Source organism: Puma concolor, chromosome E2 (assembly GCF_028749965.1).
Source record: "Puma concolor isolate L17-30 chromosome E2, mPumCon1.1.hap2, whole genome shotgun sequence".
NCBI classification, from domain to species: domain Eukaryota; kingdom Metazoa; phylum Chordata; class Mammalia; order Carnivora; family Felidae; genus Puma; species Puma concolor.
This window is the reverse complement of record NC_141681.1, coordinates 19,589,324-19,613,185: the sequence shown is the minus strand read 5'-3', so window position 1 is coordinate 19,613,185 and position 23,862 is coordinate 19,589,324. Positions and strand designations below refer to the sequence as shown.

At 54.6% G+C, this 23,862-nt stretch overlaps 2 protein-coding genes across 2 annotated transcripts in view; one reads left to right on the top strand and one right to left on the bottom strand.

Annotated features, from left to right (window-relative positions):
* Nucleotides 1–10,802: 10,802 nt before the first annotated feature.
* HSD11B2 (hydroxysteroid 11-beta dehydrogenase 2) lies at nt 10,803–16,531 on the top strand. The gene is made up of 5 exons (XM_086689175.1): nt 10,803–11,210; nt 14,622–14,834; nt 14,958–15,143; nt 15,251–15,388; nt 15,566–16,531. The coding sequence occupies exons 1-5, from the start codon at nt 10,946–10,948 to the stop codon at nt 15,979–15,981; spliced, it is 1,218 nt and encodes a 405-aa protein (XP_086545301.1). The 5' UTR covers nt 10,803–10,945; the 3' UTR covers nt 15,982–16,531.
* A 425-nt stretch (nt 16,532–16,956) lies between these two features.
* The window catches only part of ATP6V0D1 (ATPase H+ transporting V0 subunit d1), a 39,358-nt gene continuing 32,452 nt past the window's right edge, over nt 16,957–23,862 (bottom strand). Inside the window, exons 3-8 of the mRNA XM_025920479.2 lie at nt 23,216–23,394; nt 21,610–21,689; nt 18,162–18,239; nt 17,858–18,034; nt 17,671–17,748; nt 16,957–17,569 (exon numbers count right to left, since the gene is read on the bottom strand). Of these exons, the coding sequence (XP_025776264.1) occupies nt 17,408–17,569; nt 17,671–17,748; nt 17,858–18,034; nt 18,162–18,239; nt 21,610–21,689; nt 23,216–23,394 (754 nt within the window). The 3' untranslated portion in view covers nt 16,957–17,407. The remainder of the gene's footprint in view (nt 17,570–17,670; nt 17,749–17,857; nt 18,035–18,161; nt 18,240–21,609; nt 21,690–23,215; nt 23,395–23,862) is intronic.

Sequence of the window (23,862 nt, the reverse complement as noted above, 5' to 3'; positions counted from 1 at the left end):
AAAATGGTGAGCAGCTGGCTGCTATCAGCTTAGAATGGGCTGGACAGAAAACATCCCTATGCCTAAAATGCATGCGCCACATGCATTAACAACTCCTACTCTGCCACAGGCCAGTTGTGAGTCCTTGTGCAAGTGATTGAATCTCTCTACCATATAAATTCTTGTTTCCAGTGCTGATAAACTCAAACTTATTGTGGAATAAATATCTCTGTACTCTGGCCTCAGAAATGCAAGATAACTTCTCTTGTTAAGATGTCAATCAAGATGACTCTTACCTGGAATTGGAGAACTTTCGGGTCCAACAGAGATGATGACCTAGAAATCAATGTGGAGGATAAGCCCATATATGCCCACAGGGAGAGGAGGGACCTGAGAGTCACAGCCATCTAGACTTTGGGTCCACCTGGTTCCCAGTCACCTCTCCTAGATGTCTCATGGGTATCTAGATGCAACACATCCCTGTATGCCCTCTTTGTCTTTGCCACAAATCTGTTCTTCCCCCTCAGACCCTTCTAAGGGCACCACTATCTACTCAGTCTCCTGGTCCTTGCCCATTTAACCCAGACAGTCCCCAAGACCAAGCCATCCTCCCTCTGAAACATGGCCGGTGTCCATTCTTCCCACTCTACTCCAGCCCAGACCACCAGCATCTTCCTGGCTGATTCTGCCCCAACCTCCTGTCTAACATCTGCCTGCCTACTTCTAGTCCATTCTTCTCCCAGTTTCCAGGTTTATCACTCTTTCTCCTTATTTTTTTTTTAAAGATTTTATTTTTAAGTAATCTCTACACCCAACATGGGGCTCAAATTTGTGACGCCGAGATCAAGAGTTGCACACTCTACTGACTAAGCCAGCCAGGCATCCCCTTTCTCTTTATTTGGTTAAAGTGTGTGGTAGTCTGAACAATGGCTTTTCAAAGATGTCCACATGCTAATCTCTGAAACCTATGAGTATGTTACCTTACAAAGCAAAAGGGACTTTGATCAAAATAAGGAGCTTGAAATGGGAGTGATTAGGGCACCTGGGTGTCTCAGTCCATTAAGCGTCTGACTCTTAATTTCAGCAGAGGTCATGATTTCATGGTTCATGGGATCGAGCCCCATGTCCAGTTCTGCACTCTCAGCACAAAGCCTGCTTGGGATTCTCTCTCTCCCTGTCTCTCTGCCCCTCCCCCCACTGGCTCTCTCCCTCCCTCCCTCTCTCTCCCTTTCTCTCTCTCTCAAAATAAATAAATTAATTTTTTAAAAAAAGAAATGAGGGAGATTATCCTGGATTATCAAGATAGGCTCAGTGTAATCACAGGGCCTTTATAAGAGGAAGGCCAAAGGGTCAGAATGGAAGAAGGTGACATGATGATGAAAGCAGAGGTCAAAGAGATATGACAACACTGCACTACTGGCTTTGAAGGTGGAGGAAGAAGCCATGAGCTGAGGAATGCAGGAGTCCTCCAGAAGATACAAAAGGCAAGGAAACTGATTTTTCCATAGAACCTCCAGAAGAAACCAGCCTGCTGACTCCTTGACTTTAGCCCCTTGAGACCCATTTCAAACTTCTAGAAATAGAAGATTAAAAATTCGTGTTGTTTTTAATGTGTGTTGTGGTAATAGGTTACTGCAGCAACAGGAAACTAATATAGTGGGTTTCAAGTAGGGTTAAACATACATACATTAAACAAATTAAAGCTGGTTTTAACTGAAACAGAAATCCAGGTGACAGCTCAGATTCCCTCAAAGTCTGTCCGAGTGATTCCAGGTCAGGCTGTCTGAGAAAAGGACTCCCTCTGGCCAAATCTGCTTTTTAAAAGCACAGGTAGTTTGATCATGTTCTTCCTGAGTCTGTCAACATAGTGTGGTCCCCAGTCCAGAACCTGACACTGCCTAGGGCATCACCTAGTAAAGAAGGCAACATGTTGCCTGCTCCCAGGGCCGGCACATGGCAGAGAAATTTTCTCAACATGAAAACACCATCTTATCAGTTGCCTGTGTAAGACACTTCCAGGGCTCCCTTTTGCCTTTGGGATGAACTTAAACACCAAAGCATGGCTTCCAAGGACCTGCTTGGCAGGCTCGTATCCACCTCCTCATCCCTGCCCTCTCTGAGGATTATGCAGCTCCAGGAACCCACAGCATTTGCTGCCACCCCCAGGGCTTTTCCCACAGGGTTCCCTTTACTTGGAGTGTTGTTCCAGCTCCTCTTGCCCCCTTTGGCCAACTTCTATGAAACGTGAGGCACATTTTTCTGGGACAGAAGTCACCCCCTCAGGCAGGACTTGTTCCTGCCCAGAGCGGGTGCCCCTGACCCTCAAGGCAGGTCTGCCCAGGGTGGAAGAGCCCAGGCCAGGGGGAGAAGAGGCCCCACTGTGATTTTAAGGGCTTGCACACATGTGTGTGGGGATTCCAAACTGGTTTACATGACTCCTAGAACCGTTGCCAGAAGAGACCTCTGGAGTGGGGAAAAAGCAGTTCACCTCACCCTATGCTGAACCAGCACCCCAGCCTTAATTAGACCCATTGTATGCATGGGCTCCCTGACACTTGCCACTTGTCCCAGGGCAGATCACTAGTTGCCAGGTTTCAATCCCAGCTCTGCCAGTCACCAGTTGAGCAAATTTCTCAACCTCTATGGCTCTCAATTTGCTCCTTTGTGAAATGAGGGTAACAATAACTACTACATGAGGATGATGAGGGCTGAAAATGTGCTCAGACTCCTAAAGCACACAAGTTGGTAGTGGACATTGATACATACAATCTTGACCTTGTCTTTCCACCAGGAAATGACGCTATCCATTTTATCAACTAATGAAATTAAATTTTAATTGTGAAACTAGCCTGGGTGGGATGTGGTCAGCCACGGCTCTTGTTCTCTGGATTCACTTTGTCTGGGTCACAGTACCCTTTCCAATGGACACTTGGATGAGTTGGCCCATTCTACTTGGCTTGTCCCCATGGCCACCAGCATTTCTTGCCCTGGCAAGCTCAGTGGCCTCCTGACTGGTCTTTCTGCCTCTACTGTGGGTTCCCCACCCCCATCAGTCCATTCTCCTCACAGCTTGTGACTGTCAGAAAAAAAGGAAAAGAAAATTTAAAAAGCGCCTAACTGATTATTTTACTTCCTGCTTACAATCCTCATGACTCTCCCTGCTCCCCAGGGAGCAATATTTCCATGTACCATGAAATTAGAATCTAAACCTCCTCCTTGCAGCAGCCTCCAAGACCTCCTGTGCCCCTGGCTCCGGTTGACCTCTGTGGCCTCATGGCCTCCCTTTCCTCGAAGGACCAGGCTTGCTGTTATAGTAGGGCCTTTGCGCGGATGCTCTTGCTACCTGGAACATCACTTCTTTTGGGAAAGCTTTCTCTGGCTCTCAGAATAGAAGAGGCTGTTATTCCCATAGCACCATGGGACTCTGGCTTCTGCTATCAGTGGCTTCTTGATTGTGTAGTGATCTGATTAGGTGCTGTCCCTCCAGCTGGCCAGAGAGACCACAAGGGGAGGAACAATGTTTATCTAGCTCACCATGGCTTCCCTAGCACAGAGTCTAGAACACAGTAAGCACTCAGTAGATGTCTGATGAAGGCAGGCAGGAGGAAGGAAGGAAGGAAGGAAGGAAGGAAGGAAGGAAGGAAGGAAGGAAGGAAGGAAGGAAACCATAGTGCTTCTTATAGGAGTTCTTTTGTGAAGCCTTTTGTAAAGTAAATGATACTTGTTGAATTATTTTTGGTGTAAAAATTGACTTTCCTGTATTAAGAGCCACATCCTTTCAACATAGTAAATCTATTTTTTTTTTTTTTTTTGCTACACTTAGGACATTTTCCTCCCATTAATTTTTCCTTGTTAAGTGGTTTTTATGACTACTTTGTGCTTTAAGAAAGAAGTACTGCTCGGTATTTAGAACATTCTCTTAGCTTCCTTGGTGAGAAGGTTGTGGCAGCTTTCCCACTGTTGACTATAACCAGTGCAGCTTGGAACACGATGTCACCCCTCCAGAACACTCTCGGACCTAGATAAAACTTATTCTGTGTCTCTACTTGGGGACAAGGTGTTTGGAAACAGCACCTTATGCAACCGAGCCGCTGCAGGGCCGTCCCTTGTAGGCAAATGTAATAAAAATCATGGTGTGTGGAAAATATGCCCACATATAGTGAAAGGTATCTTGGGTTGGTAAGAATGTCTATGGCTGCCTGGTCAAAGCTCTCCTCTTTGCATCTGACCTCCACTCGGCCCTGCCTGTGCTCCCCAGGGAGGGGTATTTCCATCCATCACGAAATCTATCTCTTTGCTCGCTCACTTCTATGGGGAATGGTATATGCGAGCAAAGTTGTTGGCTGTTGTCACTTTATTTCAGAAATGTGCAGGCCTGAGACACCTGAATTTTTCCTCGAATACTTGAAAGCAAATTATGTGCCGGAACCTCTCAGGCCTGTTCCCAGCGGAATTTCCTTTGAGTGTTCATATCTTGAAACCTTATGTAACCTGACACAATTATCTGAAAGGGTTCAGAATCTAAAAAAACAGCGTTCTGAGCTAGGAATGAAGTTTGGAGCTGGGAAAGAAGTGTTCTCCCCTGCCAGGGGACTGGGTCATACCTCACTATGACAATACCCAATGTACATTCCAAAGAAAAATGCTAAACCCCTGGCACTGTGATCAGTGGGTGTACGTGCTACATCTCTGAACAAGGAATCACTTAACGAGGTGCTCAAGGGACATGACAAAAGTCCTAGACCTGGCTGGTGGTTAAAAATATTTCAATAACCACCTTGAGCAACTGGTCTTCCCGGGATGGAAGCAAGAGTGGCTTGGGCCCTTTCAGGAGATAACTGCCTCCACTGACTCAAAAATCAGCCTATCTGGAGAGTTGGGGTCTCATGCCAGCGGTTAGCACTGCAAATGGAATATATGCGCCTGTCTGGAACCCATACTTTCACCAAGTGGTTGGTCAGGGTGATTCTGACTCTTGCCCAGCCCAAGACTCCACCCCTCCAGCCCAACCCCCAACTCTAGGGAGAAGGGGAGAGTGAGGACACAAACTCTAAATGCAGACCTAAAGTTGGGGCTCCACCAGGGGATGGCCCCGCATTCTTGAAAGCCCTTGACCCAAGAGCTTCTGTTCCCTCTCCTTTTGTTTCACTTTTAGAAATCCCAACCCTGCTCTCCATTTGCATACCAGCGGTGAGAGATCTCCAAGGAGAACAGGCACCACTCATAGGTGGTTGGCTTTTCAAGGAATTTGCTGGAGAAAATTGTAGGCAAGGCTGTGAACAAAATTCCCCTCCATCTGGTTTCAGTTTATTTAAAAAACAACACACACAGGCCTCCCCACCAGCAATCAGAAAACAGCCGCAGCTTCCCCCAGGGGGGTATTAGCCACCAGGGGTGGAGCTGAATTATATATATGCAAATAAATTAAACCAGCTAGCCAACAGCAACTAATTTTTGTATCTTTTGCAGTTGTTCTGCCAAAAAACAAACAAACAAACAAAAAAGGGCCTAAATCAGGGGTGATAGAAGCTGTAAAGAAGCAAGTTTCAGAATTAGTTTTAGCAACTTGCCTTAATTCTACCATTGGGAGACATGTTTCTAATACAAAAACAAATAAAAAAAGGTTGTTAGTCTTCCACCTGGGTATTGCCAACCCCCTACGCTTAAGGCCAGGAGGGCAGTGTGACTGGATGGTTAGGAGTATAGAGTTTGGATGGCTGTGTGACCTATGGCATGTCATTTAATCTCTCTGAGCTTGTTTCCTTATGTATGGGAAGGGGATAATGATAGTACCTGCTTCACAGGGATGATGTGAGCATAGTAAATAAAATAAAGGACAAGCAAACTGAACACAAGGACTGGCATACACAAACACACAGTAAATATGACAGAGGATTATGAATAACTCAAAGCCACACTGCAGGATCCAAGGATCCCAGACAGGATCCAAGACAGCCAGTTTCACCTGGAGTCAGCCAAGCTCTCCTGGCAAATGTTCTCAAGTGGGGCTTACCTTTCCTCCGGAGCTGGTCCAGAAAACCCTTCCAAGCACATTCTCTTAGTGTCTCCCAAACTCGAGGGCCCTAATCGCCAAATATCTTCCTTCAATCCTGGAGACAAAAGAAAAGAAGTTCAGAGGAGGGTGCATGACAGTCTGGAAATACAAGTGATGCCACTGGCTTCCCTGCCTCATCATTCCCCCTCCCTGATAACCAAAGGGCCTGATTTCCAGTTGCACAGCCTAGATGGGGTACCTCTGAAAATAGGGGGATTTCACTTCATGCCCAGGGCATGCAGAGGTGAATCAGCAATCTCCTGGGCTCCCATGCCACGTGAGTGATGTGCTGGAGACCACAAGCATCCAGCTGCCTCTGGGCTTAGCCCTTGCAAGTCCATGAGCATCTCGGGCCCAGTTTGCCCCAAGCAGACCTCTGCTTCTGTCTCTTGTCTTGATGCAGCAATAGGACTCCCAGCCTCCACTCTTCCCCCATCCCCAAATCTATTTCCTGGCCAATTGGGACAGGGATCTCATTTGCTCAAGACCATTCCCAGCTCTCCTTTGCCCTCAGAATGAACTGTAAGAGGCCACATGTGGCAAACGTGGTCCTGCATTAGCACAGTTCTCAAGATCGGAGACTTTGGACTCAAGTAGGCTGAGTCTGAATCTAGGGACTGGTCTAAGATTCAAACTCAAGTGTACCTGAGTTTAAGACCTTGAACAATTTTCTGAGTGTCTGGAAGTCTCAATTTCCTTGAATATAAAAGAATAATGATGATATCTACTACAAAAGGCTATTGTGAGGCCTCTGTATGCAACCTAGGGAGGCCAGTGCATGGAATGAAGACTCAGGATGAGATAGGGAAGGAGTGGCTGCCAGAACTACGGAAGATGGTGACATCAGCTTTGGATAAAGGCCAAGTGTAAGGAGCCTACAGGTGTTCAGGGGAGGCATCCAGGGGTAGCTGGACACATAGGCCTGGAGTCATGAGCAAGAACTTGGCCAGAAAGGAGGGTGGGAGTCACTAGCATGTGAGTAGGAAGCTGAACTCATGGGGCAGGGATGGGGAGAACCTGAGCATGAGGTCTCCACAGCCAGAGGTTTATCCACAAGGAAGAGTAGCTCAAGAAAGAGACCAAGAAGGAAAGCCAGAGAGGTAGGAGGAAACCCAATAGCAGTGGTTTCATGGCTGCCAGAAGGAGAAAGGGCTTAGAGCAGTGACGAATGACCAGCAGGGCAGAGGCTTCGAAGAAGCCAAGTTAACTATAGCAGATGTGTGTTTAAGGTTTTGGGGGACTAGGATGTCATTCTCTGGTGACCTTTGGCGAGGTTGGGAGGGGGAGATGATGCAGAGCTAGAGTGGGGAGTGGAGGCAGGGAGTGGAGATGGTGATTGTAGACTATTTTAGAGAAATGTAGCTGAGAAGAGGGCAGCACAAGAACAGTGCTGGAGGAAAGTGGTACCAGATTGAGGTGGAAGAAGTTCTCCATTGTGGCTCCCAGTGGGAGAGGCCAGTGGTTGTTATGACACCCAGGGGACACAGCACAGGGCCCAGCACACAGTAGAAACTCAATAAAAGTTTGTTATCTTTGAGGATGGGGAGGGATGGGGTCTGGGGCCCAGTGGGGGTACTGGCCACTGGCAGGGAGAGGGGCTCCACCGCCCTTGTGCTGGGGGGATGGCGGTGCAGTGCCAGGAGGGAGCAGTGCACCAGGCAGGGCCTCCTTGGGACTTTGCTGCCTCTGAGCTGCACCACCGAGGGAGGAAGAGGTAACAATGGAGTCTTGGCTCCAGGAGCTCCAGTGTGGTCAGGGGACAGAGGTTGAACTCTTGGTGACTGCTGCTGGGCACCGGGCATCAGCTTCTGTTCCTCCCATCCTCAGATCCAGCAGTCACCTTCACTCTATCACCCTCAGAGCCGCGCCCTCCTGGAAAAGCCAGCAGATGGTGTCAGTGAGCTGCCAGACTCAGCTTGAGCCGACTGGAGCTAGCCTGCCAGCCACCCCCCTCCCCAACCCCTAACTCTCTAGCACCAGGGGCAATCTAAGCGTTTGGCTCACCAGGTTTCTGACCAAGGTGGGGGGAGGGAGGCGTCAGACTCAGGACTAAGAGAGACTATGGGCTAAGGACTTAGGGGCGGGGTGGCTCAGGGGCTCTGAACTTCTGGTTGCCCTTCATTCCTCTGCCCCTGCCAGGCCCTGCCTTATCTACTGGGGCTCCTGCCCTCTGCCCCCCCCCCCCTTCCCTTCTCTTCCCTGGAGGCCCCTACCAGCCCAGACTCCTGGTTCTGGCAGAAGCTGGTTCTCTGCCCCTGGGCAGGCACAAGCTGGCACTAGGCCTCAGACAGGGTTGGGCCAGCCCCTCCCAGTCATGACTGCCTGAACCACCTTCTTTCTACTCCTAGAATGTCTCCGCCTGATGAGGGGTAAGGGTTCAGCTGCTGAGGAGGCTGCAGGGGGCTGCACCATAGATCCTAGGAAGGAAGCCTGGCCTTGGAAGTAGGATGAATTGGGGTGGGGTGGATGGGCACATATAAAAGCATGGCAGATCATTCTGTTCCAAAAGACCCAAATCACATAAGACTGATGGGTCTGTCCAAGGAGGCAGAGAATCCCAGAAGATAAACCAGAAACACCTCTCCCCATCCCAGCCATCCTGTACCATGCAGCCAAAGGCAATTCCCTTATACCCTCTCTCAGCAAGTCTTTCTCCTCATCATAGCCTTCCCAGTGAGCCAGAATCCTTCATGTTTCCTTCCTGGGACAGTGTAGGATCCTGCTTTTCAGTCTCTGTTCTCACCTTGCTGTCCCACTTCCACTTCCCCTACTTTCAATTCCTCTTTGGGCAAGTGCTGGTACTACCTGCATGGGCTTAACCTTGAAGACTGCCTGGGACCCCCTGCCCCATCTCCTCCTCTACACCCCCTCCCCAGCTCCAAAGGGAAGCCCTTAATTTGAAAAACCATAACCAGACTTTCAGTAGAGTGCCAGAGTTGTGTGTGTGTGTGTGTGGTAGAGGTGGGGGGGAGAGGTTGTCCCACGAATCCACAGTCTACAGATCAGGTCAGGAAGCCAGGCCAAGGATGCTGTGTCTACCTGTGAGCCTGGGCCATAGATTCGGGACAACAGGAGTCAGCACATTTTGGAAAAGGAATGTTTCCCTGACTTTCCAAAGGATGACCCAGACTGAGGGAGAGTCACCAGAAGCATACACAACACACACAAATGTACTCACACGCACATACAGGGTCATGACACGGGACATGGACACAAGTGTACACAAATACAGGCACACAAGGTCATGTACTCAAGGTAGGCACATCCTCTCCAGGTAAGTCCTGCCTCCTAGGGCCAGGGCTAGCCTGCCATCTGTGCTTATAAGAGGGCACAGAAGTGGCTCTGGGCAATTGAGTCCTCCACCCAGAGCCTCTCCTCTTAAGTGGCTCCCAGCCCCCTCCCTAAGACCCCCCTGGCCCACCAGGGAGCCACGCCTGGGTGGCAGAGAAGGTTTTAGAGGAGGCATTGCCTCAAAGCCCTGGCACAGAGCCTGAGCACCTAAGATAGAGAATGGGCACAGGGCTGGGGGATCCATGACCTCCCAGGACCTAGTGCAGGCATAGATGAGGCACTGGGCAAAGTCCAAAGGCCCACAGGAAACAGGGACTCCTTCTGCCATGGGCTTCACCTACTGCCCTCAGAATAGGGCCTGGGAGCCAGGTGCTGGCACCAACTCCTAGTGCCTGGCAGAGCCCTAGCATGGATGCCAAACACAGGGTGCCAGACACGGGGGTGGGCAGGATGGGGGGCCGCTGGGCCACACACAAACACAGATCTTCATACATACAGGTAGGGAAATGCACCCACATTCACAGCACTTATTTTATAACCTGGGGAATCATGGGAGTAGGGCAGGGGATTACCTTGTCCTAGAGGCTGCCCTTACTGACTCCCCAGGTGTCCCCACTGGCCTGGTCCTAGAAGTACCAGTCGAGGGTGGGCTGGAGGTAATGCAAAGCCTAGACACTTTCTGTGAGCCCCAGCCCCCGCAACACACACACAAACGCACACACACCTGCACTCCCACACACGTACACTTGTGTGGCAGGAGGAGGTGGGGTTGGTGCATCCCCAGGACTGGGCCCTGAAGGAAAGGGGGAAGGCGGGGCAGAGACTCCCTAGAACCCGGGCAGTCATCTTGCTCCCTCCAGCTCCCGCAGCAAGCCGGTTTTGTGGCCGCCGGCAGCTTAGGTGTGAGCGCGCGTCAGGGCGTGTGTGTGCGCGTGGGACCTGAGGCCGCGCATGGCGTGGGAGTGCGGCGCGTGGGAGTGCGGCGCGTGTGCCCGCGGCGGCTGCTGCGGCAGGGTAAGGGCGGTCTGTTTCCCCGCGGGGTTCCAGCAGGCCCGGAGGTCGCGGCGGTGCTGTCAGTGTGAGAAGCTGAGGGAAGTTGTGCGTGTCCTCAGGTGTCCTGAGCAAGTGTGAGCTGGGTGTGCTCACCTGGGAGCGGCGGCTCAACTGCTCTCGCAGCGTGGGGGTGGGGGTGGGCGCAGGGGTGAGCAGATGCAAAGCACTAGGGCTACACAGACTGGCCTGGTTCCCGGCACGGTCCGCGGCAAGGCGGCTCCCTCTGTAGCAGCAACTTCGGGACTTTGTTCCGGCTTCTTAGAAAGCAGATCTGGCCGCGGGGGCGGGGCGGAGCGGGGGAGGGGGGGGCACCTGCCCGGAGGAGGGTGCGGGGTGCGAGGTGGAGGGAAGCCCCGCCCCTGCCCCGCCTCCGCCCCGCCCTCTCCCCGCCCCCGGGGCTCTTTATAAGCCCGGCCCGAGGGCGAACAGAGAAAGCGAGTATCCCTTCCGCCCCTGGCTGGTGTCTTCCTGCACCGCGCGCCCCTCGCTCCGGCCTCAAGTCCCTTTCCCTGCTCCCCAGCCCGGCCCCCGCCCCGCCCCGGCCCAGCCCAGCCCGGCCTGGCCGCCATGGAGCGCTGGCCTTGGCCGTCGGGCGGCGCCTGGCTGCTCGTGGCGGCCCGTGCGCTGCTGCAGCTGCTGCGCGCAGACCTGCGTCTGGGCCGCCCGCTGCTGGCGGCGCTGGCGCTGCTGGCTGCGCTCGACTGGCTGTGCCAGCGCCTGCTGCCCCCGCCGGCCGCACTCGCCGTGCTGGCCGCCGCCGGCTGGATCGCGTTGTCCCGCCTGGCGCGCCCTCCGCGCCTGCCGGTGGCCACTCGCGCGGTGCTCATCACCGGTGAGTGCGCGGAGCGCGGGGACTCCAGGCTCGAGGGCGGGACCAGACACCCAGAGGGCTCCCCTCTAGCGCGCCAAGGCAAGGCGGAACCCCCAGCACAGGAATGGGAGTGTCGTTTTCCCCTGGGTGCCGGGAGCGAGCCAAGTAGGAAGCGCAAGGCACCTCCTTAAGTCCGGGTTAACTACCTGCCGCTGTGGAGTGTTGGAGGGAAAATGAGGCCGGGAGTGGGCAGGTGCGCAGGAACAACTGCTGGCTGAGAAAGGTGGAACCTCCTGGAGTCTGAGGTTTATGCTATGCCCCTCCCCAAGAGAGCAGTCTTGGGGCAGGGGGCAGTGCTCTGAGGGACTGAAGAGGATGGTCACCCCTTGGATTCTGCCCAACATGCCCACGTGGGACGCCTCATCTCCTCTTCCCCAGGGCCAGAGGAAGGCGCTTAGATGGGGAGTTGGGGCACCCACTCCCCCTCCCCCGCCCCGTTTGCTGGGGTCCTTGGAATCCATAAAAGCTTGAGGTCACCATAAGAGGCAGCTGGGCATTCAGCTGCCTCTTAGAATGTGCCACCCACCCCCAAACTGCTGAGGTAGCCTTCCATATCTGCAGCCAGCACACACAACGCCACATTCCTCCTGGTCTTCAGTGCCCAGGAAGGAGGTGGTGGAGACCTGTACTCAGGTGCCTCTGGTTGCCTGGCAGAGTTCCCTTTGTCTGGAGCAGGGAATAAATCTGTCACCAGAAGGGGGGGGGGGGGGGGGCGCACTGAGACCCAGCCGGAAGCGGGGAGGGAGAGAAAGGCCAGGGGGCACTGGCTCCATTGTATGTGTGGGGGGAGGGGCAGCCTGGTCTCTCCCCCCCCAACCCCCATGGCTTTGGACAGGTTCTCAGAGCCCTGCCCTCACCACCAGAGTGGCTTCCCAGAGGTCTTGGTCCAGTAGGGGGCCCTGCATGATCACAAGGACAGACCTGGGAGAATTTCTCAGAGGAGGCCATCCTTGAGCTGGGCCTGGGATGATGAGTCAAGATAGGTGAAGTGTGGAAGGTGTTTTGGATCAAAGTGTGGATGTGGGACAAAGGCTTGAGGCAACAATGAGAGTGGCCTGGGTAGGGGACAGTCAGTAACCAGCCTGGCTGCTGAGATGTGGTGTGATGTGAGGTTGTTTCCTCAAAAGGGGCCTTGAATGCCAGGCAAGAAGGTTGACTGTTGAGGTGGGGTGGGAACACCGGTGGCACTAGGGCTTTGGGTTTCAGCAAGAGGGTGGAGTTAGAGCAGGGGTCAGGTTTGATGAGTGGAACCTGAATTCAGAGTATAGTGTAAAGTTTTAGGGGATTGAGGAAGGAAAGATACAGTGGCCCTCCTGGTCTGAAGCAGGAACTAGGTTGCGAGCTCTGCTCCCAGGGACTGGGCAGCTCCCCTCCTGCCGTCTAATTTGTGAGTTGCCTCAACAGTATCTGGGCCATCTGCTGGTAGTAGTGACTCAGTGGGCAGTCTTTCCTGAGATATCCCCTCAGGCCTTCATGCTGCTGCTGTTACTTCTCCTTGCCTTGAGCTGGAGAGTGAGGGAAGAGGAGGGATGCCTTCTGAGGCTTGGGCTCCTCCATATCTGGTTGTAAAGCCCTGCAATGGGGGAGGGGAAGAGTCCTACCCAACCCACTCCTGCTAAGCATCAGGAGTAGACCAGCAAGCTTCCCGATGTCCAAACACTCTGCGGTTTCCTCTCTCACTACCTGACTGCAAGACAAATAAGTGACTAGGCCCTGCCTCACCTGCTAAGAACAGTGTCTTCAGCCTGCCAGAGCTGCTACCCACCCCTCCTTGAGAATACCCCTGAGAACCACAGCCCAAGGCTACATCCAGAGCTCAACCGTGGAGTCAGAGTTTGGGCTGAGTGGCTGGGTGCCATGTGTGCACATCTGCTCATGGATGGTGGCTGGGGGTCTCCTGGGAGTGAATCCCTGTGTGAATATGCAGGCAGTTTGGAAGTGTATGTACAGGTGTCTGTGTGCAGATAAACAAGAGGGTGAACGAGGCATGGGTGACTGTTGGGACTGTAGAGCTGAGGCTCTGGGAGGCCTCAGTTTCCCAGTGAAGGGCCCTCCAGAGTAGGGAGCTTAGGCAAGTGGACACACATGTGCTCACTGGCCTCCACCAGCCAGGCTTGCCCTGGAAGGACTTGTCAGCCCAGCCCAGCCCAGCCCAGCCCAGACTGCCTTAGTCTGCAGGCCCCCAGCCACACAAAGCCTAGTTCACAGCCCCTGTCCCAGCTTTGTTCTCTGCCTCAGCAGGGGGGGAGGGGGGGGCTGAGGGGTGGGGGGGGCGCTGCAGAGCCTGTCCAGAAGTGAGTGGGACCACCAGGGAGGCAGGCTCCAGAGAGCCTCCTCTCACTGGCCTCCCCCTCCCCTTGCCACCCTCAGAGCCAGGATCTGGATGGGAACAATCAAGGAAGCAGGGTCTTATCAGACCCCCACTCTGGCTCTGCCTGGTGGTTCCACTCTCCACATACCAAACACAGGAAATTAAGTCTCCAAGAGTGGTAACTGACCTCAGGTCACAATTGTTGGGTGTGGGAAGAGATTCAAATGCAGGTCTGTTCTCTTCTCCATCCATCATCTTCCCTGTCCTGGGGGCAAGTGGTCTGGGGCTCAAAGAATGCCCCACTGTTGCCACTGATTGGAATTCCAAGAGTGGGGGTCAGTGGTGAGGTAGGTATGAGCCTCCAGCTTGCCTAGAGCCTGGAACAATAGTAGGGTGCTGGTGGGGAAGGGAGGTGGGGCTCAGTTGTGATGATGGGAGCAGAGGGCTTGGGGCTTCATCCCAAGGGTTGTGGGGGCCTTGGAAAGGCTTTCAGCCGCAGAGTGATATTGTCAGTTTTGGAAAGATCCCTCTGGCTGCTGAGGTAAGAGAATGGATTCAAGGGGGCAAGATGGGACAGGACCAAAGAGGGGGCTGCTGCCTAGTCCAGGTAAGAGGAAGAAGCCCGGGCAAGGGCAGCGAGGCTGAGCAGTAATACTGCACAGGCAAGCTTAGACCTGATAGCAAAGCAGGCAGGACACCAGGACTGGTACTGGGTCTCGGGCTGACCTCCAGTAGAGTCCTGATCTTACTCTCTGCTGGCTGAATGGCTTTGGGAAGCAACTTAGCATTCATAGGTCTCAGTGTCCTCATCTGTAAAGTGGGAATCATTAAGCCATGTTTGGTGTAGCTCTGGGGAGTCAGGGAGGTGACAGCTGTAAGAGAGCTAGTGCTCAGCCAGAGGGGCAAAGCCTACAGAGATAGACCTGTAGAGATGGGAGGGAAGGCTGCTGAAGACTGGGTATCCAGAGGCTTGGATCCTGTATGGACCCTGATGATCCTAGAGTTGTCTCAGGCTGGACTGGGCCACAGTGGGAGTTCACTGGCTGCCCTGCCCTGGCCAGGCTGTGACTCTGGTTTTGGCAAGGAGACGGCAAAGAAGCTAGACGCTATGGGCTTCACGGTGCTGGCCACCGTGTTGGAGTTGGATGGCCCTGGTGCCCTAGAGCTGCGTGCCTGCTGTTCCCCTCGCCTAAGGCTGCTGCAGCTGGACCTGACCAAGCCAGCAGACATCAGCCGAGCACTGGAGTTCACAAAGGCCCACACCACCAGCACAGGTCAGTGGGCCTAGATCCCCCAGGAGAGGGTGTGCTTGGGTGGGTGTGAATGGGCAGAGGTTTGATGCTGGGCAGACTCAACTCTGAGCTTCCTTTCTTTGTCCCCCTTCTCCGTGCCCTCAGGCTTGTGGGGCCTGGTCAACAATGCAGGCCACAACAATGTAGTGGCTGATGTGGAGCTGTCTCCAGTGGCCACATTCCGCAGCTGCATGGAGGTGAATTTCTTCGGTGCGCTTGAACTAACCAAGGGCCTGTTGCCACTGCTGCGGCGTTCTAGGGGTCGCATCGTGACTGTGGGCAGCCCAGCAGGTGAGTGCCCTTCCCTACTGGAGTAGAAAAGGTGCTGCTGCAGAGCAGGGAGGGTTGCTGGAGCCCCTGGTCCATGCTGAGCTGCCTCCCTCCCAATCCATCCCCAGGAGACATGCCATACCCATGCTTGGCGGCCTATGGGACCTCCAAAGCAGCCATGGCACTGCTCATGGACACATTCAGCTGTGAACTTCTGCCCTGGGGGGTCAAGGTCAGCATCATCCAGCCTGGCTGCTTCAAGACAGGTGGGCATCGAGTTTGGGATACGGTGTGTGGGTGTGTTCATATCTGGGGTGGAGTCAGGTCTAAGGAATGGGCCTGGCTCTGTCTGGAGGCAAGGATCGGTTTTGAGGTAGACTGACCTGAGTCTGGCTTTGGCTTCCCTAAGTGAACCTACCCTGACCTTGTGGCTCCTTCCTCAGAGTCTGTGCAGAATGTGGGCCAGTGGGAGCAGCGTAAACAGCTGCTGCTGGCCAGCCTGCCCCGAGAGCTGCTCCAGGCCTACGGTGAGGACTACATCGAGCACTTACATGGGCAGTTCCTGCATTCGCTGCGCCTGGCGCTGCCAGACCTCAGCCCAGTTGTAGATGCCATCACCGACGCACTGCTGGCAGCTCAGCCACGCCGCCGCTATTACCCAGGCCGTGGCCTGGGGCTCATGTACTTCATCCACTACTACCTGCCTGAGGGCCTGCGGCGCCGCTTCCTGCAGACCTTCTTCATCAATCACTGTCTGCCAAGAGCACTGCGGCCTGGCCAGCCTGGCTCTACCCCAGCCCAGGATGCAGCCCTGGACCCAGACCCAAACCCAGGCTCTTCCCCCATGACAGCCCAATGAGCAGTGCACACAGATGGCCTAGCTGCTCTAGCAGACAAGGTCCCATGAGCCCTTGGCCCTCCCCTGGGCCATTGTGACTCCCCCAAGTCTGCCCTAGAGCCTGGCCTAAAGGACCCCAGCCCTACCCACTCAGTTATTGCCCCAGGCCAGGCCTGGTGAAGCTGAGGCTTCCCAGTGAACCTCCAGGCCTTTCTTCTGCTTCATGAGCCCACACAGACCCTCCTGGGCACAAGGCTCCACCCTGTAGCTTGGAGAACCCAACTGGATGGGGAGTTTTGTGCAAGACTTAGCTGTAGCCTTTGACAGGATCCCGCAGACAGTGCCTCTGCAAACTAAGGAGTCACTGGGTGGGGTGGGGACCACCCTCAGGATTTTTTCAAGGCACCAGTGCCTCAGTGCTGCGATTCAAAGGGTAAATCCTGTTTCTTGACTGGCTCAAGAATTAGGGTCCCGACCACCCACCCCAAACCCCCCTACCATAGGAGGTTCCATACCCTACTTGCCTGATTGCCACCTTTGAAATAAAGACACATTTTTATTTCTCCTAGAATGGGGGAGATGCTGTGTTTGGAGGGTGTGACTGTCTGAGTGCCAGTCTGTGACTGTGTGACAGATTGGGAACTGCCTGGGGAACCCCTGGTGGTCAGCATGGGCCAAGGCTCTGGACAAAGATTCTGTGCTTCATACCTTTTCCTGTTTGTTGACTGTGGGCAGGTCATTTATCCACAGGTTTGGGTTTCAGCCTAGTGAAATGGGGGTAATGCCCTTGGACTAGGGTGCAGTGGGGCTCATTGAGGCAAACAGGGAGACCTGTGGCCCGCTAGGGCCAGCACCCAGTTCCACAGCCCTGTGTGAGCCTCCAGTGACTTCCCCCATCCTGCAGAACCTGAAAGCACAGAGAGAGGGCCAGCAAAGGAGGTAGAAAGCTTGGAGTGGGGGTGGCTTGACAAGGATGGCACCCAAAGGAGACAGACAGCCAGGCTTAGAGAGGGCAGTTTATTGTCTCAGAGGGCAGAGCTGAGGGACAGGGTGGCAGAGCTATTTCCCCTATGCCCCAAGGACACACTCTATCCTTCCCCTGGGCCATGGCTCTGCGGGTGACCCACAGAAGGGAGAGGAGGCTCACGCTGCCCCAGGGGTTCTCAGGGAAGCACACAAAGTGACCACATGCTTCTCAGGCGTGTCAGTGGCTGTAAACATAGGGCTGAGGGGGCCTCCTTTTTTTGGGGGGGGGGAGTTGGTCCAACCTTGGTAGGGGGAACAGGTGCCCAGCCCCTTTTCAGGCCCAAGAACCATCCCAGGGAGGGTCAGGAATACCGGCAGCCACTAGGACAATGTGCTATCCCCCAGGGCAGGCATGTGAGCTGTGGGCTTGGTCACAGCACACGCAGACACACACACTTGTGGGGAGCCTTGGGCCAGGGCGCTAGAAGATGGGGATGTAGTTGTCAATCTTGGCGCGGTGGCGCTGGGCAATGCACTCGGCAATCCATACGATGTTGCGACATTCTTGCTCCTTGAGCTTCACAAAGGCGTAGAAAACACCAAAGTGGAACTGGTTCAGGAAGGCCAACTTGTTCAGTTTCACCTATAGACAGAGGCAGGCGTGGTGTGCAGGTGGCCGTGATGGCAGAGTCAGGCCTGGGCCACCAACCCCTCCCTATGACACGCAGGTGAGCAACCCCTCACCTCATGCTCGAAGAATCGGTCTTCCAGGGTCTTGTCTCCGGGGTTGCTGCCTGCACCCTCAAAGAGCAGCTTATACTCCTGGCCCAGAAAAGGGATGGGAAGCATGAGCACAAGGGCACTGTTGGGTGTGGGGTGGGGATGCAGATGCCAGTATGCCCGCCCATCATCCCGTGGCCAGGGCACTCACCGGGTAGTAGTCGGCCACGTTCTTGACCTGCTCATAGTCATCAGCCCGAGCCAGCTGGGCGAGACCCTCTGGGTAAAGTCTCCCGCAGTGTGGAAAGAGCTTGGCACGGTCCTCCTTGGAGAGCTCTGTGCCGAAGGAGTTGATGGTGATGATGAAGGCTCGTCGGTCGGCTTCAAACTGTGAGGCCAGTACACAGGCAAGGCGAGAGGGAGGGGGAAGGAGGCAGCAGCCAGTCAGCTGGCGGAGCTTCCCCCAGGCCCAGGCTACCAGGGACTAGTGGGCAGGAAGGTGGGCAAGCACTCACCTCCAGGATGGGACACATGGCATCGGCTGTGGTCCCGCCCAGTAGGGTGCAGAACTTGTAGAAGGACTCCAGGTAGGCCTGCGCAGAGCATGGGGCTCGCTCAACTCAGGCAGGGAGCTGGGGGACTTGCCAAGCCTTCTCCTCACAGTTGCCTCTTTCCCTCCCCAGTCCCTTGCATGGTGAGTCCATACATCACACCCATCAATTGGCCAGGGCAGCCCCCCATGTCAGAACCTCGGAAACATCTGCAAATTCCAACTATTAATCAGTTGGCCGGCTGCCTCACTGCACCCAGGAGCAATAGAGCAATTTCTGACCTACTGACGGCTTCATGGTGCAGTGCCCCCTACGTACCCTTATGTCCTCATCCCGCAGAGGACCAGGCTCAGAGAGGGGGTCTGTCTGCCCCCAGCTGCTCTGCCTGCCTTTCCCCCAAACCTCCCCTCCTCAGCCTCAGAAAACTACATGTTGATGGGCTAGTGAAGGAAGGTTACTCCTGAGAGTTCATGGAAGTGGCCTGGACTGGGTGCCCTGGCCCCTCTTGGCACCCCACCTCACGGAACTCCTTCCATCCCCCAAGCAGCTCCCAGGCATCATGAAGCAGGAAGCAAATGTCAGCTCAGTTCCTGCTGAGGAATGGTTATTGCCTGCACAGACGTCAGCCCTGCAGTGCAATGGCTGGACACATGGGCTGTGGTGGGAACGAGCACTTCCTGCCCAGGCAAACTGGATCTTCTGGGCATGAGGAAAAGACAGGTCAGCCCAGTCCCTCGTTTCCTCCCAGCACTCACTCATAAAAGTGGCTAGGCACAGGCTTCCTTCCCCAAACCTCTCTGTGTCAAGAGAGGGGGGGATGGTCTTGTGGCCCCTCTGGGGAACTCCCTTCACTCAGATCCTCCTGAGTCCCTTCTGGTGGCATGGTCACAGGGACTCTGGCTCCACAGGCTAGAGATTATTCTTCAGAGTTGGGGCTGAGGGCCAGGAGGCCTGGAAAGCTTTCAGCACCAAGGTCTGATCGCCAAGGTTCAGAGACCTTTCTACCCACCACAAGCTGACTTGGGCCACAGGCTTTGCTCCCCCAAGGGAGGAGGTGAGATGAAACCCAGGAGTCCATGAGCACAGGCATAGCCTGGCCAGCAGCACTGGGCAAGCTGTGCTCAGAAGGCCTGTGGTGACCACTGAGGTCACAGGAAACAAAAGTCTAGAACAGGTCAGAGAGGAAGAAGCCTGGAAGGGGAGAGTGGACCCCAGCATAATACATCCCCAGGAATCAGAGGGCTTGGGTGGTAGAAACAGCTGCCAAGCCTACCATGGCTCACTGGTAATTCAGTCCCTCTAGGACTGTCCCCAGCCACTTTCTTCCCCATGGCCAGGCCAAGTTCCCCATGGCCTGCCCAAATCTCGAGGCCTGCCCCAGTGGGGCCTGCAGTTCCAATCTGTGGGGAAGCCACCAGCCTTCACTGAGCTATACCAATCCCTGGAAAGGCTGACCCTAGGCTCAGAGGAGATGATGGGACGGGCTCAGACTCTTCTGGAAGTTAGGGCAGTTGAAGAAACTGGCAAGACCTCAAAGGCTCAGGTACCAAGGTTGCCTCCCCATCCCACCCTGTCCCCTGGAGCCTGCTAGTCCATGGCTGCTGTACCAGCTGCCTACAGTTCCTGCCTGCCAGGCGGCTGAGGGTCCATCTAATCTCCCATCTGTGGCCACTGGGCTGGGAAACTGCCTGTCGAGCGGGCAGTCTTGGCATGGCGCCCTCAGCCTCAGATCAGTGTTTACGGAGCTGGTGTCCGGGCAGCCCTCACCAGTGACTCCAGCTAGAACCAGTCAGGCCCGGTGAGGGTGTGGGTGAGGCTAGGGGGACAGCCGCACCCCTCACCCTGTCTCAGGGCAGGGAACCGGCAGCAGGCCAGTTGGGCGGGCAGGAGCACTCAGATCATGTGCGCATGCACATTCTCGGCTGATTGCCTGGCCTGCCTCCTTGTTAGCGGGGCAGATGAGAGCACGTGCTTTGCAAACAGGCTGAGCCAGGTGTGATCCCAGTGCTGCCAGAGTATAGCAAGGGGTTTCAGGCAACCCACCCTGCTTCTTTGAGCCCTTAGTTTTCTCATCTTACCAATTCAGATATTCATGCCTACCTAGCTCCTAGGGTGATCCTGACGATTAAAGAAGTTGACGATCTTCCTACCTCTAGTCTCTCCCCTCTACTCCATGCTCCACACCGTAGCCAGAGGGGGCTTTCTGATGATACTCTGCCCTGTTGCAAACCTTTATTGGCTGACCCTGCCCACAGGATACAGTTCAAACTCTGGCCTGGCACTCCAGGCCCTCGGTGACTTCATCCTGTGTCTGCCTCTTTTTCCAGACCTGTCTCCAGCTGTCTATCTGGAACCTGCACTTCCATGGCAAACTGCCTGTCACTTGGCCCATGCTCCATGCTTGCTTCTGCATGGGCTGTTCCCCTGCCCACACCACTGCAACATATGCAGGCTCCTCACCTATTACCAGACCTCCCCTTGCACTCTGGCCCAGATTCCTGGAGGGAGACTGGAGGCCTAGCCTCTCAGGCTGCAGCTGAGTGTCAGCCACCTAGCTCCAACTCAGGCAGGAGAAGACACTCAGTGTAAAGATCTGATTGCCAGATGTTCTCAGGGTTAGGTCAGCAGGGCCCGTGACTTAGGTTATACTCAGTCCCCCTTCAGGGCCTGCCTATTGCTGATCCATGTTCCTGGCTGCAGCCCATCAGTACCTCACTGTGCCCAGAGCCTAGTCTGTCCCAAATGTCCTTCACTGGTCCCTGGCCACCCCCCTTCCTTGGCTCCCAGCCCTGCTCCTAATCTCTTTGGGCCAGGGCAGTGCTGACCCAGGAATCCCAAGCTCACTCTGTCTCCAGGGGTCACCAACCTGTGCCATAGTCAGGGGTGAAGCAGAAAGTGGTTAAGGGATAAGGATGCTGTGACGTGGCACTGGCTCTAGGCCTAGGAACCTGAGAAGGATGTGGTGACCTGGCTACACCTGGCTGGGTCCCTCCCCCCATCATAATAAGCACACTGTTGCCTCTGCTCAAATGCCTGTCCTTGCTGGCAACAGTCTAGGTGGGGTAAACCTGAAAGCTATGGCCTGGGTGGCGGCCCCGTGACCCTCCTGGATGCAGGGGGAGTGGCCATCCAGGAGCCAGCTCTGACAGGCCAAGCTGTGGGGCACCAGCCACTCCTGCTGATCTTATCAGGGCCTGCCGCAGGCGCGACGAGATGGAGAACCTGTTCCATGCAGCCTGCGCCCATCACGGGAGCCAGAAAGTGGCTAAGCCTGCGGATAAGGTTAAGCCTGCGGGATAGAAGCCTGGTGCAGCTGCGTCCCGTCCCAGCACCCCACATAAACCAGGAGCCCACCATACCGTGGCCCCACCCCTGCCCACAGGCCAGCCCCCACCTCTGATGAGGGCACTACCTTGTAGAGTGTGTTCCGGATGATCTCGATGTTCATCTCATCAAGGTCCTGCTCTGAGATGCAGTCCTGGAAAAAGGCCGCTGGGAAAGAAAGACGTGGGGGTGAGGGTGGGAGACTAGATTCAGCCTAGGCAAGAATCCTGCTGCTGTTTAACCACCCCTGCAGGGCATAGAGGACCCCTGTCACAAGGCCCAGCTGGCCAGGGGTTGGGGGGCCTCCCGAACGAGCCTGGGCAATTGCCTTGCAAGTGGCAGAAGCAATACACTGGGCCATGTACACTGACCTGAGCTTCTCCTGCATCCTTGCTCCTAAAACTGATTTATAAAGGAGGCGGCCAGCCATAACATGATCTAATCGCCTCTGGGGCAGACCCAAGCTCAGACCATGCCAAAGACAGACTTGCATAAGAGGCCATGACATCCTCCTTTCTTGAGGGGCAGCTGTGGATTTGGGGCCTGATGCCCATGTATCTGTAACCCCCAGGGGGGGCCTGGGGCCCACATTTGGAAAACCAGCCTACTTCTTAAGGAATGAGCTGAGTGGGCCTGGACCAGGGACCCAGAGGGCCACTGTCAGGCTGAAAGTAGAGGCCAGAACAGAATAGAGCTCCCTCCCCTGACAGGGGCCCACAGACTCTCTAGTCTGTCTCTTCTTTAAAGATGGAGAAACTAGGGGGAGAGAGGGAGCAAAAAAATAAAATAAAATAAAATAAAATAAAATAAAATAAAATAAAATAAAATAAAATAAAATAAAATAAAATAAAATAAAATAAGAAATATAAAATAAAATAAAATAAAATAAAATAAAATAAAATAAAATAAAATAAAAATGGAGAAACTGAGAAACCACAAATAGCCCAGAACTAGCTCAGAGTTACTGGAAGAGTCTATGGCAGATAGGCGTAGCAAGTAGGGCTCAGGACTCTTAGTACAGGAACAAGTGCAACTTAGAACCCAGTGTTTATCCCTGGAGGCTTCCTGGAGGTGGTGCTCTGAGGACAAAGATTGTGGCTATGAGGGCACTAGCTGGTGACAGCCTTAGTGCCTTCTCCCCAGCCTCCAAGATAGGCAGGAGCCAGCACTGCCTAGGTGGGGCCCTGCAGGAAGCTCCCAGTTCCCCTTCCTCTCTTGGCCTCTGACACGAACCCTGCATCCTGCCGGACACTGCCTGACCTGGCCCCTGGGACCTGTTCTGTGGAGGCAAGTGAAGCTATTTGCTTCCCTCCTCTGCCTCACAGGCAGCCAGCCACTCTGGTCCAGCTTGGGGCCACAGTGTGTTCGAGTCCCAAGACTCTGAGGGACCTGGGCCTCTCCCCACTCCATGAGCTCAGCCTTTCTCTGCATTCTGAGAAATTGGCCAGTTTCACTAAGTTACATGGTCTGAATCAGGCCCTGGTGGTAGTCTGCCTAGCCCAGCAAAAGCAACAGGAAAGGAACTGAAGGTAGGGCAACAGAATGGGAGGGAAGTTAAGGGAAACATAAAGGTAAGCAGCAGGGGGCAAGCCTTCTTTTATGGCTCAGTATCACCCCCCCACCACCCAGGGGTCCACAAACCCCACACTTGGAGGCGGTGTCCACCTCCTCCCCCCTCCACCCCAGTGGCTCACCCAGGGGCGTGTCCACCAGAATGGCATTGTAGAGCTCGGCAGGTGTCTGCGCAATGTTCACAGCCTCCATCTGCTCAAAGCTGCCTAGTGGGTGGCACTTGGGCACAAGTTCGGCGATAGACCGCTGGTGCAACGTGCCCGTGATAAGCAGGATTACGTTGTCAATCATGTAGCTGTAACTGCGGGAGGCACACAACAGCATGGGGTTGGAAGTCCTGGCCCAGCACTGTGACCCTGCCCCCACCCTGCACAGGCCACCCTCAACAAAGAGCGCCACCCCAATGGTGTTGCTGACCAGCACCGCTGGTTCACCTCCCTGCCTGGTTGCAGCCCTACTCCAGCACCAGGAGTCTGAGACATACACGGCCCCTCCCTTGGGAGTGTGGCACAGATTCACGCCCCTTGAGTGTTTGGGAAGAGGTAACTACCCCACGGTGTGAACAGAGTTCTGGCAGGGAACACAGAAGGAGGTGCAAGGCCAGCCTGGGGATGAAAAAACGGGGAGATGTAATTGTGTTCTGGGAAGAGGGAACAGTGTGTGCAAAGGCCTGGAGGCATTCACCGAGTGCCTGCCGCATTCGAGGAACTGAGCACAGTTCAGGGTTGGCAGAAGGAGGGAACCAGGGCAGTGCTCCTAGCTTGCTGGG

Bases quoted from the DNA above. Each gene is read 5' to 3' on its own strand.
- HSD11B2 (XM_086689175.1), top strand. From the start codon at position 10,946: ATGGAGCGCTGGCCTTGGCCGTCGGGCGGCGCCTGGCTGCTCGTGGCG. The intron at 14,835-14,957 runs GTCAGTGGGCCT...CCGTGCCCTCAG, and splicing joins GGCCCACACCACCAGCACAG to GCTTGTGGGGCCTGGTCAAC. The intron at 15,144-15,250 runs GTGAGTGCCCTT...ATCCATCCCCAG, and splicing joins GACTGTGGGCAGCCCAGCAG to GAGACATGCCATACCCATGC.